The 12,100-nt window shown below is 30.6% G+C and overlaps 1 protein-coding gene across 1 annotated transcript in view; it reads right to left on the reverse strand.

The window, feature by feature from the left end:
* The window catches only part of LOC134715669 (zwei Ig domain protein zig-8-like), a 48,071-nt gene extending 36,449 nt beyond the window's left edge, over nucleotides 1-11,622 (reverse strand). The window contains exon 1 of the mRNA XM_063578005.1: nucleotides 11,059-11,622. Within this exon, the coding sequence (XP_063434075.1) occupies nucleotides 11,059-11,149 (91 nt within the window). The 5' untranslated portion in view covers nucleotides 11,150-11,622. The remainder of the gene's footprint in view (nucleotides 1-11,058) is intronic.
* Between the last annotated feature and the right edge of the window lie 478 nt (nucleotides 11,623-12,100).

A 12,100-nucleotide genomic window follows, 5' to 3' on the forward strand; every position in this document is an offset into this window, starting at 1 on the left:
TTAGCAAATATTAGGCCTATAAGATATGGTTTAAGTTATTTTGCAGCCTGTTTGAAGTTTATGTAATAGCTATTTATTGTACCGAGCACATAACAACTACCTGTAAACAGTCTCTTTATATCAATACAACCTGTACAGTTTACAAATATACACATCTGTACCTGATGCTCTTCATTTTATATTAAGTGAAACATAATCTATTAGATATGTTAGATTAAAAATAAAATTGTTTATGAAATAGTTTTCATTAAAAGCCGTTAACAAAGCCATTTATTTGAAATAACAAGATAATTTGATAAATAGGTGTAAGTGTATCAATCCTGACGCATCTAATTTTTAATTTATCTGTAGCATGCTGAAAATCTTAAAGATTTATCAGATAAAGTTATTAAACTAGTGGCAGAAGGTGAAACGTAGATATTTTTTAATGACAGAATCGTCATTTTTTTCTTGTAAGTTTTACGGTGTTGGAATTTGAATATCCTGCATATGTTCAATCACAAGTAGTGCAACATGCATTTATAGGACGCCCAGCTTAGACTTTATGTCTGAGGTAATTAACATGGTGACCGAAATATGGATGTTTGATCAGAAGTGCTTATGACAAAATATGAAACAATTTAAAGAAAAATTCAACGGCCTAATTTATGGTGAAACTGCTTACGAAAAACAAATTCAGCAGATATCAATTCAAAAAGTCATGGGCTCCTGATTTTGTACGGGCACATAGGAATGTTGCTGGGTTAAATATGTTTGAGAGCAATTAAACCCTCCTTTGCACGAAAAAAAACAAAATGAAGGAATAATTTTCCAAGCGTAATTATTCGACTCACTGTGTGAGTTATGATTTAAGGGTTAAACTTACTTGTAGAAGCACAACCCACCTCCTGACCTGGAATAGTGGGGTAACAGCACACAAGTTGCTTTGCTCATTGTTGAAGGCCGTACGATGACCGATAGCTGTTAATTTCTGTGTCATTTTGGTCTCTTGTGGACAGTTGTATTATTGGCAATCATACCACATCTTCTTTTTTTATACGTATAACAATAACTAGAGACCGAGATAACACGATATTTAACAAGCTGTAGTACCATTTAGTGACACAATTGTTATTACAGATACAACCCCAGCACTGCTGACTGGGAAGCATGACAACCTCCGCAAGGAAGAGAAGTGATAAGCTGGTACTATATAATAGATGTTAATTGAGTGCAACTTTAACAACAGGACTTGTCAGCAGCAACTGTGTACACTATCAAAGTTTTCTGATTATATTTATACGGCGTTCGACATTCCATTTATATTTCTCGTAATTAAGTATAAATGTTTCATTAAAAGCAAATGTGCAATTAATTTCAAGTAATACATTATAATGCTTTCAACAGAATCTTTCATTACATGATCAGAGTAAAAGTACATTCAAACTTGAGAGCAACTTAATATAAATATCACAAGTAATTAATTACAAACGAGCAAACAAGCAGACAAACATGATATTGAAAAATCATTGCCCAATTTTTTACTCCAATTGCAACGAAACTGATATTTTTTACGTGGCACATGTCATTCCAACAAAGATTTATTTTTCGATTTATTAATTGTCGGTGTTTAACTCCACTTTTAGCACTAATGAATTCATCGGGATATCATATTTTTTAAATTGGTGGTGGAATCCTAAGTAAATGAGTCGACCATTGGTAGGAAATCCTTGCCAATAAGTCGAACGCACCTACCACGTTTTTGTGAGGGGTTCGAACTCACAACCTGAGTGACGACAGGTTAATGATACAATATATGTACTACTTCGACCACTTGACCATCGAAGCCCCTCCAAACTGAGTTTACTGTGCGTTTAGCTGTGTGTTTTTTTTTTTAATTTTACTTTGGATAGAGGTATATGGGGAGAACTGAGATCTCACAAAACATTCTAACCCCGCCGCACTGTTGCGCCTGTCCCATGTCAGGAGCCTCTGGCCTTTGTTAGTCTTTTATGCTATTTTTTCAGTTAATTTATATGTTTTGGAGTTTAGTTTGACATGCATTTTCATTGAACTGGTACACATATTTAGGAGCTAGCTGAGGTCCGCTTCCGGGTGCAGAATTTTCTCGCTGCGTTTAAGATCCATTTGTGCATTCGGCAGTGTTCTGCTCTTTGATCGGGATTTTGTGTCTGTAACATATTTCCCATTTCCATTCTCAGTTTGTTTTTATTGTTTTTGTTAAAATGGAAGCCGTTTAAGACTACTATCACATGCTAATTTTTCTTTACAAATACAAAAATGTTAAGAAAAGTCGATTGCAAAAGTATACACGAAATAACAACATATTTAGGATTCTAATCGCATTAAAGGGGAACATTGTCAAGTATTTTAACGTTTTAAGTAATACAAACATTTATTCGATAACTTGTTAATATGAAATGCCTGCATATACTAAAATTGAACATCATTTTAAGATACGTGATATAATTGGAAATAAGGTACCGTTTCATCTAGAAGTACAGGATGATTAAACGTAAAAGAAGAAATGGATATATTTCTCATTTGGGTTATTTCAGTTTCTGCCCTCTATCAACAATAGAAGCAGACATTAATTTGCATGTCAGGTATTTATTCAAGTGTTCCTTTTGAAGCATACTTTTATTAAAATATGAAACATTAATTTTAAGTATTCATTATACATTATATAGAAAAGTCAAACACCATTTCGCCTTTCCTCGGTTCTGGTGTAGATTTCATTATTCCGTTGTAAGAGATAACAACTTTATTTACCGTATACGTATTCATAAATAAAACATAAAACGATTCATTCATTTAATTCACAGTGGGTGCATAAGCCAATAATCTCTTTGATCTCCTCAGTGTTAAAACATGTGTCATTTGTGTTGTACCAATTTAATCAGAACTTGTATTTTGTGGTCATTAAGTTACAACTTGATTCATGTTTTATATCCGTATTATAGATAGCATTGATTAATCATTCTTGTTCGACCATAAAACATATACGGATTAAAATACGGACATACATTTGTTAATCGTAAGAGAGTGCCAAAGTGTTTCTATACAAATAAAATTTCATATATATGTTATTTGAGAGGCATATAGCTGTAATATCAAAACATGGAAATACAATTTATTTATTTTACTTCCATACATATGATCAAACTGAGCGAGCTTTGGCAAACCATTGCGAACAAAGTGAAACAAAACACGAACAAATAATGTAAAAAACAATATGACGCATTACAAATATCGTAATACCAACGTGCTCCATCACAATGATTTTCAAAATCGTAGTTTTTCATTCGTCGTTTCATAAGTCATTTAGAAGCTTGAGTTTTGGCCAGTTTTCGTTGGTTTTTTTTAAAGAAGCCTTTTGCATCTCAGTTATTTGATTAAATTTATGTTTCTCATTTTAGTGTGACGTCAATTGTCAATGAACTAGTATATATTATTGTCAAGTAGTCAGCTGAAGCCCATCTCCGGGTGCGGGATACCCTCGTTGTGATGAAGACCCTTTGGTGGCCTTGAGTCAGTTTGTTGTCTTTATACACATTCACCTTTTTCATTCTCAATTTTATCAAATGGTATGGTAATTCCCACTAAAAAACCTATTTTAACTTTTTTTTATCCTTTGACGACACTGATAGTTCTCTATTTTTGAACTTCCAAAACATACACTTTCTTAATATGATTTTCTTGCCAATGATTGTAGCGAAAATAATAATTGATATACAAAAATCCTATGTAATTGGAATCTTTTTTTTTCTCTAATGTTTGTGTTTCATCTTAATTTATTACTCGACTGTATAATTATGAATTCCAAATCAAAATAACATGGTACCATTTACATGAATTAGTACAATTATACAACAGGTGCTTTTTATTTCAGGGTAAACAGAACCTATACAGTGCTTTTATATTTGAGGTCGGAAAAATATTTCAAATCAGTATAGTCATTTCAAAAACCTTTATTATTATGAAAATCACTATTTCAAAAAAAAAACTATAACGGTTCACCCTTCCTCCGACAAAAGACTGGAAATGGAAAATAGAAATGGGGAATATGTCAAATAAACTCATCATAGATATCAGGACTAAATTTAGTATATACGCCAGACGCGCATTTCGTCTACAATAGACTCATCAGTGACGCTCGAATCCAAAAAAGTTAAAAAGGCCAAATAGTGTACGAAGTTGAAGAGCATTGAGAACCAAAATTCCCATAAGTTTTGCCAAATACAAATAAGGTAATCAGAGACAACAATCCAATCAAAAAGCAGATAACAGCCAAAAGCCACCAATGAGTTTTCAACCTTCAAATCAGGTAATTAATTTTAACGAAATCATTTTGGGATCATCCAGTCTGAGACTTGCCTTTTAAGTAACACTGCAGCTGTGTTACGCCAGTTTCCCTCTATTCTCATGATCACACAGTTTTTACGAGTAACACCTTTTCTTTTTTAGATGTTATGATAATCCCAAAAATATCAATGTTTGTCTCATCTCTTATCATTAAATATTTATTTTCTTAAAGAATTATGTTATATGAGTAATGAAAATAAAAACATCACTGATTGTATATTTTGAATTATTTCTGAGATCCAGATTATCTTCATTTGATGAGTTTAACTTATTACACAGATCTGAATTTCAGGTACAAATATGTTGTTAGATATCTTAATGAAACATGACATGGCTGACTTGGCATAGTGTATTGTTACGTCAATTCATAGGGGAAAGAAAACAATAAATCTATATTCTACATGTATATACAATAGATAAGTCATACCGTTTATCTACTATACAACATGTCGTGTTCCAGTTATGTTGGTATTGTTGCATTTCTATTTTTGATCAAAGTCAACAGTCTTTAATATTTTTTTGGAGGGATAGGGACATTGTTCCTTATTCATCAACAAAACAAGATGTTTTAAGCAAGAGATAATATTTTTTTAACATTAGCAGGGCAGAATATTGGAAAACAAATTATTGATTTGGACATATCTTCCTCTTAAAGAATTTTTAAAACTGAGATTGTTATTTACCAACGGCGCCTCAAATGAACATGTGTGCAATCAGTTCATTGAGTTTACGACTGTTTGAATAAAGTTACTGGGATATTCTAAATGTTCATAATAAGACAATACAACTCAGATATATTTTTGCGAAGGGATTTAACAAATATACATTAATATATATGTTTTTTTTTAATAGTTATTTCTGACCTTTCACAACTGTTGAAATTTTTTATCATTTACATTTGCTTAAATGATGAAAAGGGACCAGCAGTCCCAATTGTACCCTTTGGGATTAGAGAATTCACAAGCATTAAATGAAGTGCCATTTATTCTAGATATACTTCAATAGTTATATTTTCACTGCTCAATTTTAAGATTCATTGAACAAACTCACAAAAGGAAAAGCTAATTTTAAATACTAGTATCAGATAATTAAAAAAAAAGCGTATTCCGATATTAAAAAAAATAATTATTTCGGTTATAAGTTAAACATGTAAAGTTTATTAGATTTTTTTATTTGTTTTCCCTTATTATCTGTTTACTGGTTTTTTTTAAAAAGGGACACTAGCTGTCAAATTCGTGCTCACCGATTTGACTCAAATTCTCATATTTGATTTATAATAATGTAAAACATTTATCAAAACTACCAAAAGTATAAAATAAACAGTTTACAGAGCATAGGGTAGATAATATATAGGTTCGTTTCGTGTGTATTTTAGTTCAGACGCCATCTAATTAACTATCGATTTGACCTCAGATGACCATATAAGCGATGTAAACATGAATAAAATATGAATAGATTAAACCCACACGTGCAATTGGATTTTTTTAGGTCTGTTTGAGTTTATTTTATAGATAAAAAATATATGTTTCTCATTGTTTTTAACCTGATAAGAATGATTTTATATGGATCGATTAGTAATCCAATGAATTACCGTAGTTTCCCTTTCATTGTTGACATTCTTTTTCTTGAAATAACCAGTACACGTACAACGCATGCGTTGTCAATCTCTAGCAATGAATACGGATTTAATGAGGTCGGGTAATTCACTTGCAAGTGAATGAGAAATTATCAATGTTTCTTCGCTTAATATGACAAAATTGAACCATTTTGGCTGCTAAAAGCGAATTATTATTTCACTATTTCACTTTCATTATTGATTGAACAAAAAAAAAATCTTACTTTAGTTTTTTATATATCTCGTAGCTAGATCCCCTTTAAAAATGTATATCTGTTATCATTTAATCAAAGGTGATCATTACAAATATCATGTATATATGTTACAACAATTTGAAATATTATTAAGACACTGATGTTTTATCTATATCATTTGGAAGCATCATGGAGTGATGATGAAAACTACATGATTTTGTGATATCTGCTGCCTATCAATCTTAACATGTTTAGTGATATTCTTAACCTTCTAATAGGTATAACATTCTCCAATGTTTGCTAAATACCAATTAAAACACAGAAAAAATCAAACAACAAAGCAACAGAAGTGTTGTTAGGACTCAACATAGAATAACAAATATCGATTTCACATTAAAAAAAAAGTTCTTTTAAATATCGGATACAGAATTGGGATGCTTGCTGATCTTAATTTTCAGAATTATCCGTATGTCATGATCGGTTAATATTTACATACTATTTCATATTGTTTGAAAGTAGGGTATCGTCAATAAAACAAGATGCATCGGTATAAGGATATTGAATCTGGAAAATAAGCAAGACTGTATTGTCTCCATTATTGAGCGAACAATATCGTGTTTGTTTGAAAACTACACCAATTCTTAAATATAATACCTGAGAGGTGAACATTATTCATAAACAGATAAACGTTATACTCCAACAATAATCTATATTAGAATATAGAACCAAAATGTTATCTGGTCACCTATCACCTTTATTTCACAAAATTTATGAATATGTGATGACACGAACTTTCACAGAGTCTTTAAAGTTGGAATGACACAGGATGGCATGCTATTCTGACAGTGTCCCATATAGTCGTATATATAATAAAAAGAACGATGGAACCTATACAGTGCTTTTATAATTGATATATAGAAAAGTTTCAATCATTATAGTCATTTCAAAAAGCTTAATTGTTACCAAAATCCGCCAAAATCACCAGAAAAAAATAATCTACAACGGTTATTTCTTACTCCGACAAAAGAGTTAAAATTGAGAATGGATATGGGGTATATGTCAAAGATACAATACACCAACCCGAATAAAAAGCAGGTAATAGCCGAAGACCACTAATAAAACTTCAACCTTCAAATCAAATAATTAATTTGAACAAAATCATTTCGGAATCCTTCAGTCTTAGACTTGCCTTTTGAGTAACACTGCAGCTGTGTTACTCCAGTTTCCCGCTTTTCTCATGATCACACAGTTTTTGAGAGTAACACATTTTCTTTTTTCTATGTTAAGATAATCCAAAAATTAATAATGTTTGTCTCATCTCTTATCGTTAAATATTTAACTTTTTTAAAGAACTATGTAATATGAGTAATGAGAATAAAAACTTCACTGATTGTACATTTTGAATTATTTCTTTTATCCTGATAATCTTCATTTGATGAGTTTAACTTATTACACAGATCGGAGTTTCAGATACAACTATGCTGTTAAATGTCTTAATGAAACATGACATTGCTGGCTTAGCATAGTGTACTGTTACGTCAATTCATAGGGGAAAGAAAGCAATAAATATATATTCTACATGTATATACAATGAATAAGTCATTCCGTTTATCTACTATACAACATGTCTTCGTGTTCCAGTTATGTTGGTGTTGTTGCACTTTTAGTTTTAAACAAAGTTAAAAATCATACACAATCAGTTTACGATTGTGTGAATAATAGAGCTGGGATAGTCAGTCAAATAACAAAAACAACACAATTCAGATATATTGTAGCTGAGAGTTTTATCAAATGAACATTATATGTTTTTATTAAGTTTAGTCTATAGTAAGAAAGACCTATCCCAACTGTTGATTTATTTAGAGTATGATGATTCTCATTTACAATTGCTGAACTAATTTGAAGATACCATCAGCTCTTATTCAACCCTTTGGGACTACAGAAATCACAAGCATTAAATGAAGTGCCATCTATAATACATATACTTCAATAGTTATATGTTCACTGCTCAATTTTAAGATTCATTGAACACATCTCGCAAAAGGAAAACAATTTTGAATTACTAGTATCAGATAATTTAAAAAAAAAATTCGTATCCCGATAATGATATTTGTTTCGGTTATAATTTTAACAAGTTAAGTTTATTTGAGTTATTTTCTTTGTTTGCCCTTATTTCCTGTTTGATGGAGTGCTTTTTATAGCTTTTATCGTTAAATCAAAGATGATCTTAACATATATTTGTTACATCAATTTAAAATATTATTAAGACACTGATGTTTTATCTATATCATTTGGAAGCATCATAGAGTGATGATGTAAACTACATGATTTTGTGATATCTGCTGCCCGTCAATCTTAACATAGTTACTGAGATTTATAACCTTCCTTCTGATAGGTATAACATTCTCCAATGATTGCTAAATACCAATTAAAAAACAGAAAACAAGATGCATCGTTATAAGGATATTGAATCTAGAAAATAATCAATGCTGTATTGTCTTAAATATTATGCGAACAATATCGTTTTTGTTTTGAATACTACACCAATTCTTAAACAAAAGAACTGAAAGGGCTGAGGTTGACATTATCGATAAACAGATAAAACGTTATGCTTTACACTTACCTTAATTAAAATTATACTTTAACTTTTAATACACTAAATTATAAATATATGTTGACACAACCGAGTCTTAAAAGTTGGAAGGCCATTCTTTCAACACTTTGACATTAAATTATGACAACACGAATGTCCCAATTTCGATAGACATTCTTGTAACAGGTTGACATGTCTATTTAGCTGCGTCCTAAGTTGGACTCGCACTTAAAAAATTACGTGTTTACCTATTATGTGACTGTTTACTAGGTTGACAGAGTTTTTATTCATGCCGAGTGTTTCTGTCATTCTGACTAAACTTACTGGTAGACAGAAGGGTCTTAGGGCAGTATTCTGGTCTCCATCATGAAGTTTGTTTGAATCGTCTGATAGTGATGTATTGTTTATCAATAGAAGTTATGTACTTTAGTTTAATAACTAAGTTTACGTCTTAAAACGTTTCATAATTGCAAGTCATGAAATTTAAATAAGATGACTTGGGTTAAATGAAAATCTGAAATAGGCTTATCTCAATAATGATTTGTATATTCAGATGGATGCATAGTTTGACTGTCAGTCTGGCTGTATACTGATCATTACATGCAATTGACAAGACGGCAGGTGCCACATCAAAAATTTTGTAGACCAACCCTTCTGAAACCCCTAATATAAACCAAAGTTCTCATACATTTTGAGGTCTTTAGATATTGAATTTTATTTTGATTTTCGCTGTTCTTCTTGTAGATGCGTTTGTTTAAAATCACCCCCGTCACGTTCTTGTAAATTATAGCGTTCACATGTATTGTCTTTTAAATTGTTATCCCTTTTATCTAGCAGATTAGGTATTTTTTACCACTTTGTGTCGTATTAAAGATGTAGTACTATACAGTTATTACCACTATAACTGTTCTTTTTTTATTACGAGTAAACCATGTGCAACTTGTATGGTCGTATAAATCATACATAGAACGATGGAATAATTGTCACCAATAAGCCTTCAATAAAAGACCAGGTGTATTGTTTCCATATGGAGTGGATAAATGCAAGACTGATGATAGTTACAATCTTATAAAAGGTTACTTGGGATATTTCATAAACGTTTGTTGTTCAAGCAAAAATTTACCAGATCAATGTAAATGTTACTCAAATTCAATCGGACTTATTAACTAGATATAGGAAGATGTGGTGTGAGTGCCAATGAGATAACTCTCCATCTTAGCTACGGATTTTTACATATTATTCTTGCCATGAATCCTATATTGATACAGGGTTGCATAATGAACAACAATTATGATCAAAACATTGAAGTCACTGAAAAAATTAAAACATCCATAGTGATTATAAGAAAACTTTGTATCCAACACAATCTGATACTTTGATAACGTTTTCAAAGAATAAGTTGCGAATGTCTATTATAAAAAAAATATCAAATACATGCTATTATTTGAATGTGGTCTGACTGTTTCAGTACTTAAGTTTCGTAAATTATTATACAAAGGCGTTTAGTACTCATGTGTTCTTTTGGATGTTCTAGTTGACTTATTTCTATAAGTAATTAATGAACTAATGAAATATTTACACAACATGTTATAAAATCTAGCCGTTATTACCCCATAAACCACTTTTGATCGTTAATATCTGCTAAAATACTTAAAACAAGTTATCAAGTTCAGTATCATCATTAATTCATAAAAGATCCGAACTTCATTAATTTTCAATGTTCATAACCTTCAAAACGTTTCTTTTGTGTGAAATACTTGTTACTTAATTTTCTTTCAGTTTTATCATTGAATATCCATTGAAATGGTCGAATCCTTCTTATACCAAAATGTGTATAGTTTTTTACAATGTACAATGTGCCGGTCATGTTGAAAATACGTTCATTTAGGGTCACATTTGTTATCTTGAATATGCTACAACTCTATGAGTTAATAATTACATTGCATTCGTGGATTTGCAAGAACATCTTGGTAACCCGGAAGAAAATAGCGTAAACTCAAATTGATAATAATATTTCAAAAACTTTTAATTACAAAACTTGTACATCATACCTATTTCCATAATCTATGGTATTATCCTAGACGAGTGTAAAACAACATCTTTCGTATCCAACTAAATTAAATATGTCTTCTACGTTTTGCTTTTGGCTTTTAAAAAGATTTGTATCATAATTATGAATAAAATGCAATATGCATCACATAGAACAAACAAATTAATAAATAATGAATTAACACAAAAAACGATTAATTAAACAAAACAAAAAAATATAAGGAAATGAAAGTTGCACTTACCTAAAGCTGAACAAAGTAATATCCATAAACAGATTAATTTACCAGTAAAATTATCTACAAATCCATTATTTACTCTCAATTTCAACCACATGTCTTTCCCGTCATTTTAGAACTAACACTCTAAATAAAATTGCAATTAATTAATCCAATGAAAATAATGGTAACATAATTAATTACCCACACAAACAGCCAATAAACGGTTATAATGTCCTCAAAGTACAGAGCCGTTATCAAATATGCGACTATAGGAAAAACAGTATTTGATTTGGGACATACCACTGTATTATATTCACTTAACAGTTAGCGTAGGGATTCCTTTTCGATATTAGCATTGAACGTGATTTATTAAATAGCGTACATTGTATATCTCATCTCTCGGGTAAAGAGATTTCTTATCATTTAACTCCTGTCGTATATGCATTTACATAATTGATGATTTTGCTTGTAAAGTTTAACACACTGATTCATACAAGTTAGGACCGATTTTAAAAACGTACATAAAGAAAATGCCTAATGGATTTTTTGTCAAGATGTGATGGTGTATTTCCTTTAAACCAGGGAATGTATCGTTATTCAAATATTTACTTAGTGATTTAAGTAAAATAAACGCAAATCTGATTTGAAATTAATTAGCCATAGGAGATTACAGAGCAATTAAACTATAATCCCCTGCATTGTTGTAATCTTGCTCTTTATAAAGGTCGACTTATTTAAATACACATATATTATTAAATAACTTACTTACAGATATATCAAATATTTGAAAAGTCACTTAAGATATGATTTATAACAGCAAAAAAAAGCCGAAGTCAAATTATAAGACAACGAGGCAGAGCCACCAAACATATTTTTGAATACTATAATTTGTTCCCTTAAACAGTTAAAACAAAGCGTTGTTGATGTTAAAAATAACATACATTCAACTCTTTAAATATTTGCAGACGCCCTCATAACTAAGTTGGTCTAAGGAATATCTATACCATGCATATCCTATTATTCCCTTACTTTTTCAACCGACGTAGTGACCATAAAACAAGTATAC

Source organism: Mytilus trossulus, chromosome 4 (assembly GCF_036588685.1).
Source record: "Mytilus trossulus isolate FHL-02 chromosome 4, PNRI_Mtr1.1.1.hap1, whole genome shotgun sequence".
In the NCBI taxonomy this organism is placed as follows: domain Eukaryota; kingdom Metazoa; phylum Mollusca; class Bivalvia; order Mytilida; family Mytilidae; genus Mytilus; species Mytilus trossulus.